At 41.7% G+C, this 9,396-nt stretch overlaps 1 protein-coding gene across 1 annotated transcript; it reads left to right on the forward strand.

Annotated features, from left to right (window-relative positions):
• Nucleotides 1–909: 909 nt before the first annotated feature.
• Nucleotides 910–7,213, forward strand: MAP10 (microtubule associated protein 10). Its single transcript, XM_030236590.2, has one exon. The coding sequence runs from the start codon at nt 913–915 to the stop codon at nt 3,337–3,339; it is 2,427 nt and encodes an 808-aa protein (XP_030092450.1). The 5' UTR covers nt 910–912; the 3' UTR covers nt 3,340–7,213.
• Nucleotides 7,214–9,396: the final 2,183 nt, after the last annotated feature.

A 9,396-nucleotide genomic window follows, 5' to 3' on the forward strand; every position in this document is an offset into this window, starting at 1 on the left:
AGGTACTCTCTTTGCCACGAACCAGGCTAAGGAATGAAATTCTTCACATGTGTATTCACTCCAACTCCCACTTTACATGCAGACAGGAGAGAAAATATGAGTTTATCAATGCATATCCAAGATACTGTGGAAACTCTTCAGTATATAGCCCTTGACACAGACCCCCATGTTTCTCTTGGAGTGGGAACAGGCTGCAACTATGGACAGGACAAGAGGACATAGTCTTAAGCTGTGCCAAGAGAGGTTTAGATGGACATTAAAAAGAATTCCTTAACAGCAAGTGTGATTAGATATTGGCATGGGCCGCCCAGGGAGGTGATGGAGTCACCATACCTGGAGGTGTTTAAGGCATGACTGGACATGGCACTGAGTGCCACGGTCTTGTTGATCTGGTGGTGGTGTTCGGTCAAAGACTGGACTTAATGATCTCAAAGGTCTTTTCCAACCCAGTCGATTTAGTGAGTCTGTGAAGGTCCCTCCATGCCTCCAGAAACACCACTCCTGCTGCCTGATGGAGCACAGGGCCCATCCCACTCCTGTCTCTTGAGAACCACAGTGGGGAACACACCACCAGGGTGTTCAGAGCCGAGGGCAGGAGCACGACGGCTGCTGCCAAGCCACACCAGGCCCTTGCGCTCAGACACCAGGGAGCTCCCGTTTCCGCGGGCTGCGACCGCTGCCTCCCACCCAGCAAGCAGAGCAGGCGGCACACTGGAGCCGCTACAGGCATACGACCGCCGGTGGGACGCGGGACCGGGCAGCCTTGAGGGCCCCCGGGTTAAGAGCCGCGGCCTCCGAGGACGGGCCGCTCAGGGAGCGGCGCTGGGACGCGACTCTCGCGAGAGAGCGGCCGGCCTCGCCTGCACCCCGCACACACACGGGCCTCTCGCGAGAGCGGGGCCTGCGGGCGGCATGGAGCGGCTGTTCGCGCTGGAGCTGCTGGTGGAGGTGCTGCGGGTGGCGGAGCCGGGCCCCGCGGAGCTCCCGGGGCCCGCGGAACACCCGGCCGTGGCGCTGCGCCTCTTGGACTTCCCCACTCTCGTGCTGCGCCCCGCCGCCGCCGCGCCGCCCCTGCGGCCGGGACAGCCCTTCCCCTTCGGCCGCGGCAAGCGCTGCCTGTTCCGCTGGCGCCCGGACTCTCTTTTTGCCGCGCTCCGCCGCCGCCCGCTCCGCACCCTGCTCCTGGCGCTGCCCGCCGGGCTCGCCCCGGCACCGCCCCGCCTCCTCGGCAGCTGCGCCGTGTCCTTGGCCCCCGCCGCCGAGGTTCTGCAGCGGCCCGGGGCGCCCTCCTCCTGCGGCCGCCGCGGCCGTTTCGCGCTGCGGGACACTGCGGGCCGCCCCGTCGGGGAGCTGGTCCTGCGCTACCGCCTCAGCTGCCTGGAGGCCGGTGAGGCGCGTCCCGCCAGCCCCCGTGCTGTCACACCGCCTGCCACCACCCCGGAACCGCGAGACGAGGAGGAGGAGAAGGTGGAGGAGAAGGTGGAGGAGGAGGGTGAGCAGCTGGAAGACAATGTCTTTTGCCCTCCACTGCTCTATTACAGCCGTGAGCCGGCTGAGCCTCAGCGGCCGCCAGCAACAATAGGGCGATGGGAGCATGTGGAGCCCCAGAGACCGCAGGAGAAGGACAAGGGCCATAGCCCACCGCGTCCCAGTGCTGGGCCCTCTCTGCTTCACCCCGCCAGCCCTCGAGAGCCCCAGAACACCCCGGTGCAGCTGCCACTGCTCAGTGCCTTGCTGGCAGAGCTGTCGGTGCTCACCCGCAGCCCTCTGCCTGCTGCTGCTGTGCACCCCCACCTTGCCTGGCTCTACCAGGCCCCAGGGAGTGGGGACACGGCCTCACAGCCTCCGAGTCACTCTGCTGCCCTGAGGCCTGCAGAGACACCTGTGGGGCCTGGCAGGAGCAGTGAAGTCCCAAGCCCTCCGTTCAAACAAGGCTATCAAAAGGCCACCTCCCCAGAGTCTTCTGCAGCTGGGAGAAGACCCAAGAAAGCTGTGCCTGAGGGACAGCCAGCTTGTGAAAGGAGCTGCAAAGCTAAGGAGAACAAACCTCCCAGAAAGAAATTGTTGTATGGGCTGACAAATACACTGAGGCTACGGCTGCAGCAGACCAACCCGGATAAGCTGATAATTCATGAAAGGAGGGAGCAGTACAGGAAAAAGCAAATGGAGATGCTGAAAGGGAGAAGCCCCTTACCCAAGAGAAAACTGGTCAGAAACACTGAAGAACAGCATGTGGTGTCTTGCAGGCATTGTAGCACAGGGGGAAGTTCAAAGCGGAATAATCAGTTGGATAAAATTGTTCAGACTTCATTAGAAAACAGTGCTCTCTCAGAGTCAGTTTCTGTGACAGGAGATAAATCCCCTGGCTTGCAGAAACAGTCTATTGCAAGTCTATCCAGGAATGATTCAATAATTACAGTCCCCTTACCAGAGGAAACTCTGTTAAAATCAGCTCATGAGGAAAAGTATGCAAAAGCTCAACTCCCAGCAGCATTCCCATCAGATGCTAATGCAAAAGGAAGTTACAATGATGCAATAAACTTAATCCATCATAAAACCATGGAGCATGATGATATGTCTGTTGTAAGTGGTCATAAACTAAGCCTCAGCAGAAGTGTTGAAAACAACTCTGAATTCATATACTCTGATGACTTTGTTGCTAGTCCAGAGAACACAGTTTGTTCAGAAGATTTCACCAATGCTGAGAGTACAGGCAGAGACTCGAAAGTTTGTGACAGCAGTCCTGAACCTCAGTGGCTTGAAAGACCAAAGCAAGATAGGTCAGATACAGAATCCAGCAGGTCCAGAATGTCAAAGACAAGTCAAAGAGCTCAAAGTATTTCAGATCTTGTGCCAGTTCCTTCAGCTTCATCTCCAGTCCAGTCTTTGAGGAGAAACTGTGACTTTAAAACCAGCATGGGAACTAGTGCTGAATCTGCTGATTCACTTGAACTTGCTGAGATGGAGGCATCATTATTAGAAGATGAAGAGCAGAAAGCCCAACAGATGAGTAAGGAAGAGAACAGGGAACAGATGAGTAAGGAAGAGAACAGGGGTGATCAACATATTAAAGAAATATCTACACTGAGAAGCAAACAACTTAAATCTGACACTGATCTGAATACAGGAAAGGGGAAGACCTCTACAGGACAAAAGCAGTCACTAACTCAAGTTAGAAGCTCTTACTTGCCACCTAACATGTCTGATCTTGAACTTAGTGTTCTGGAAAACAGTAGGTCAGACAAAGAAGATGATTTTCTGGAAAAACTACATGGCCCTAATCAGTACAAAGACATTAGTGAACTTGTAATAAACAAACTCCCAGGATACACAATGTAATTATAAGTTTTCACTGTCTGGATTAAGATACAATATTTGAACTTTGTAAATCCTGTTACATTAAGTTATACTAAATTTAAGATTTTATCATGAACATTTATTATATCAGTGAATTTAGTTACGAGATTTTTAAAATAAATTACTGTTTGAATCTCTAACAAATGGTGTCTACAACCTGACTTCAGTGTCAGTATTTAACACAAAAGTAATCCAAAGAGCACATGAAACTGTGCTTATTTCAAAGCAGAAATGACAACAGAAGCAGCAAAAGCAGCCAGTACCCATAAAAGTAGTCCAGGGTAGACATCATATCATGCTACCAGAACAGCCAAGTACAAAATTCATTTCTAACCAAACAGAAGGTTTTATTCCTCCTGAAAATTTCCAAGCTTCCTTTTCATTAGAAATAGTTACTTAGAATATATAGTCACAGCCAGTAGCATCACAGAATTTTATCAGCTAGTCAGTATAGTGATGTGTTTGTTTCCCTTTTCCATTACTAAATACAGTGACCAGAACTGGATGAGCCCTTTTAGAGTTTGTTAGGTTGAAGTTTCATTTAAGTCAGATTTTCACAATTTATTATTGAATAGTGTAGGAATTACTGGTGATAGTAAATCTGTATAATCTGGGCAAGCTTTAAGAGGTGGATGGAAGTTACTTGACCTTGAAGACTTAAGGGTATGCAAGGAGTAGGGAAGAGCATAGTAAATCTTCAACGCTTCACAACTCCCTGATTGCATTCTCTGACTCTAGGGAAAGAGGTGGGGTCAGCACCCACAGTCCAGAAACTTGGAACAAATGAGCATATTATGTCATGATGTAAAGATGTGAGGTAATGAGAAATTTGCCATGTCTCCTTTGCCATTAAAATAGTTGAACTGATGTCTGCTTTTGATTTCAGGTTTGCTTTTTATGGCTTCCAGTTTGATCATTGAACTTAATGTCTTCTGTTTAACTACAGAGGTTTTTCTAGAGTCCATGTACTCATCCTAAATTTTAGAGGTATTTTTTTACTTGAATTCCTGCCTTAGTTTTTAGTCTCATGTACCCCCCTTTCCTCCCCCTTTGAGTAGTTCATCTCCTATGTCAGCCTTACAGTGCTAACTATCTCATCAATTAGGACAGTTATCCTCAGGGTTAAATACCAGATTTATCCACTCCCCTTTTCTTTATAATTTACAGTCTGACTTTTTTACACAACTTTTTCATTTCTCACTGTAATTTTCCATGTACTTTATTGCAAGAGCCTGTGTTTACACTTTAACATCTTGGAGGAGCTTTTTACTTTCCCTTCTACTACGTGTTTATTTTGTAGGAATGACAACACCTCTCCTATTTAAAGGATGAACATTTGTGAGGATTATTGGAGTATCTAGTGTTGACTCCCTAAAAACCACTAGTTATATTTTTTATCTAAAGGTAAGCAGCTGCAATTACTTATATACCAAAGGAGTCTCTGTCCAGAGCAATTCCTAAATCTTATTTAGGGTGTCTCATCAGCTACAATTTTAGAACAATTTTTTTTTACCTTTTTCTTCCAATGCCATATACTTCTTTGATATACATGGATTCTGACTGTCATTTATACATGGCAGTTATTCTGATTTTATTGATAGAATAATGTCTTACACTTCTCATGAGCAAAACTGTCATTAAAATAAAATGCTGACCAAACAGTGTGGCTATTTAAATGAGTTGCTAATGCTACAAGTGCACAATTTGAAGAACATTATTTAAGAAAATTTTATTTCAAAAATAAAAGTTTGTTTTCAACTCCAAGCAGGTTGAAACTCAAGGTCAAATTTCCAGTCTTTTTTCTATCCCCTAGTCTATCTTCACTTTTCAATTTCCAGAAACAAATATGGTAGGACAATATTTCTTTTGTTTAAATAATGAGGTTAATATCTTTTCAGCTAGTTTTATTTTGAATAACATTTCTAATGTTTACTGTGTAATAGTATTTATAATTTTATCAGGAGAACAATGAAAATGACAAAAAATGCATACTAGGAAGACAATAGAAGACATTACACTAGAACAAAACTGCAGCATCATGCTTGCATGGCTTAGCTTGTTTTTTTCTTTTCAAATATATACTCCAGGTAGTGATTATTGCATAGAGAGGTTAGCAGGTAGTTTCTGCCCCCAGGGATAATAGTCTTTTCAGATATTACTATCTTGTTGTGAAAGTAAATTCATTTTTACTTAACATTCAAACAGCAACTCAGTCAACAAAAATGGGAAAGAACTTCATTATTGAAAACTCATAAACCATTATCTTAGCAAGAAATAGCTGCTAATGACAAGAGGATTTTATGTCAACACAACAGAACAAAACAGAGCTATTAATTACCAATATAAAATATTTTTAAAAGGCTGCAGCAAATTTCCTTTTGTACAATTCCTGTAATAATCTACACCTACATTATACTAGCTAGCCAGTTTTGGTATTATAACTTGCAGCCTGTACCCCTGTTATCAAGTAGTTAGGATCAGAGGTTTAATAAGAGATGTTTCTAATGGAGGTATTACAGCATTCTTTCATCATTTTTAAACTGTTAGGGCTGAATTGCATGGATGATGTTTTTGCAGGGGATATGACAATATGCTGGGAGAAACATATAATAGTAGCATATACACTACAATTCTTGCACAGCTGTCCCAGAAGTAACATAAATACTTAAAGATACATGGTCTCATTGACTCATTACATCTAAAAATTTCCTTGCTGCACACTTTTAAACAGGAAACTATAGTTACTTCAAGTTTTATGTTGTTGTAAACTTTAAACTTTACTACAGCAAAATAAAAGGTGAGAAGTAATTATCTAAACCTATAGATCCTCACTAAACAAAGTCACCTAACTTCTTACTTTAGACTTGTTACTTTAACAAGATTGCTTTAAATCTGTATGATATTTTAGAAATAAGTTAGATGGGTGTTCAAAAAAATAGTTTCATTGCTTAAGTTTAGGGTGCTTAAATCTGCCCAAATAAATTTGAATTTCATGTTTTACAACAAGACAAGAAATAAACACTTAGATCTACACATTAATTCAGATTTTATGACTGTTGCTGTAACTGGTTTTTAAACAGTTATTTCAGCATACTATTTACTAAAGTAAATCTAGATAGCCACTACTATGTAACTGATAATGCGATGGGAAGAGCAGGATACTAAATACTGATAGCTTCTGGCACTCTTCCCCTTCTATTGTAATATTTTCCTGCTACTACTAGTATTTCTTACAAATCTTATTACTTGGTGGCCAAGAACAGTGCTAAGAAATCACAGCCAGGGAGGTTTCCTCCACTTCATTTTTTTTATTCCTCATCACTTCTGATTAGATTACACAGTTTCTTCTCTGTGATTTCTCTGATGACACTATTTTACTACTTGTAACCCCTTCATCATTTTGGAAATCCTTTTCCTCAGTTCTCTGAAATTCCATCCAGCCTTGGTAACAGTACAATTGAACTTTTGACTTGTTCTTACTACTTGCATTTTTCTAGGCCCCAGTATTTTGTGATGCCTGGTATTGTAATAATTTTCTTTCTCTTGGTCTAAGTGCTGCTCAGTCATTATTTAATGTTAGTCATTATTTAGAAATCTTTATAACTTTGCTTTCCTTTTCTCAGCATTTGTCTTCAGCATTTACTACTTGCTTGTCTTTGATTGTCTAAAAAGAAGTCAAATAATTGAACCCTCTATTTAGACCTTTAAAAAGTTTCATTTAAAGACTTCTACATGCAGGATCTTCACCAGCGGCTGTGTAACACCACTCATTCAGAGCTGTAGAATGCCTATTTAGGACTGTGAACATTTGCCCATAGTTATCATTTGCCATGGTAAACATCAGGCTTCTCTACCCAAACCCTGCCTTTTAATCCTTTTCTAAAGTTTTGATTTCCAAATTAACTTTTCTTTTAAGATGACTGAGGCCATCAGTGTGAGAACAGATGTTGGCTTTAATTTAATATGCATTTAGAGCTAATGGCAATCACATCTGCTATAGCTAATGTTTGTTACCAGATAGCTGCTTGCATTTTCCATCCTCTCTTTCAGTCAGTATACTGCTGAATTTTAATTTCAGTTTTGTTCACACTGAGGTTTTTCCCTCATGTTTAATCCCTTGTAGGCAGGCAGTTATGTTGAAGTCACCCAGACAATCTGCAACTTCACTGTCTTTTTCTTGTTTGGCATTGACATTCACCTGCATTAAACTGTTTTTGCTTTAGTTTGGCTTTTATGGTTTCACTTGTCTGAATTTTATATGGCAATCGTAATGTAAACCTCCCCTGACTTTACAGAATTGCTTGCATATTCCCAGAAGTGTATTCTGTGTTCTCTATTGTTTTCTAGAGGATAAATTTGAGTGTCTCATGCTGGAGAAAACAGTATTAATCTTCAGTTCTGCAGAGACCTCTGCAAGTGATTCATTTACCAATTGTTTAAAATAACATGGCTTGGTAGAGAAAGTGATTAAATAACATCTGAGATATATATTACTCCTAACTAAATGAACATTTAAAGATTGATTCAGGTACAGAGAATAAAAAACCCCTAAGCCAAAAAAACCCACCTTTCCACCTAAAACAACAAAAAACTCCTATAAAATTAAAATGTTACCTAAAACAATTTCAGATGTCTATTACATATTTTTATCCTAATTATAGACATTTTACAAACATTTTGGTTATTAGCCTGAAAATTTCATGCATTCATGTTCTCTATGTGTCTATTAGCAGAAGGTAGCAGGTTTTTAAAAGGAAGTAAAGGTATTTAAATTGTCAAATCCCCTGAAATTCTATGAGAATTAGTCACCTCAAAAATGGTTGTGGAATGGAAACCCATGCAGAAAACTCTAACTGTATTATCACTTGGAATGCAAAAATGTTTTTGAAAGAAGATAAGTCATGCTTCAACAAATATTTTCAGAGGCATGTGGAAAGTTTAGCAGTATCATGATTGAAAGAAACTCCCTTGGTGTCAAAGATATTCCAGCCCTTTTTCTCTTGTCTTTAACTGTTGGCAGATTCAGTATTTTTCCAGTACCTTATGCTTATGTAGAGAGTACTTAACCTTTGACTCCTCCCTAAATTTCCATGCCAACATGATATCCAGAACCTTATTTCAGAGACATCTTTTCCTGCTCTCCCATCATGCCTTTCACATATTTCATGCCATCTTTAGAATTCATCTTGCCCTACGTATAATTAAGAAAAACTCCTAACACTTCTCAGACACTTTCACTGATTTGTTCTCATCTTTGATATCAAACTAAAGTTCTGACCACTGTCTGCTGGACTCTGCATGGTTTATCGCCTTCCTGCCTCTATGAACCTGTTTCCTTCTCCGTACCCATTTCTATGTAACTCTACCTTCATTCATTTAAAAAAATAAAATATGGAAATTGCTGTACATCTGTGTTTCTTTCCTTCCTTCTCATCACCCCTGATAATCCTCTCTGTGGGTACCTGTATTGCCTAGAGTTCTTGTCCACAGGAACATGCCAGACATAAAAGTTCAGATAGAAACCATCAGATCATGTCTGATCTTCTCTGCATTGCAGTCCTTTACATTTTGCTTGCTTACTCCTGACAGCTGGTGTCAACACTAGGATAAGACTAAGGTAATGATCAAAATTTATTGGCATATGTAGGGAAGGAAATTCTTCTGGATGTATTGTCAAACCTTTCTAACATCAAATACAGTATGAGGGAAGCTCTGATGTACCATGGCATACAGTTTTGATTTTCTTATCCATAACTCTAATAAGACTCAGCAATAGAATTACTGTATGTTGAAAATCTGTTTGTTAACAGCCTTTTGATTGTTGCAGGTCTCTCATCTCCTGCTGCCTCTGCAGTGTTACTCTACAGCTTTCCAAACATTTTGTGGCTTTATTTGTTAAGTGGAATACATGTATAGGGTTTCTTCAAAACAGCCTTCAAAACAGCCTTCACAGGACTCAATGAAAAGACAAGAACACAAATTCAAGGCACTTCAGTATATTTCCTAAATACACATTTTTAATAACAAAATATTGGAGCA

Source organism: Serinus canaria, chromosome 3 (assembly GCF_022539315.1).
Source record: "Serinus canaria isolate serCan28SL12 chromosome 3, serCan2020, whole genome shotgun sequence".
Taxonomy (NCBI): Eukaryota; Metazoa; Chordata; class Aves; order Passeriformes; family Fringillidae; genus Serinus; species Serinus canaria.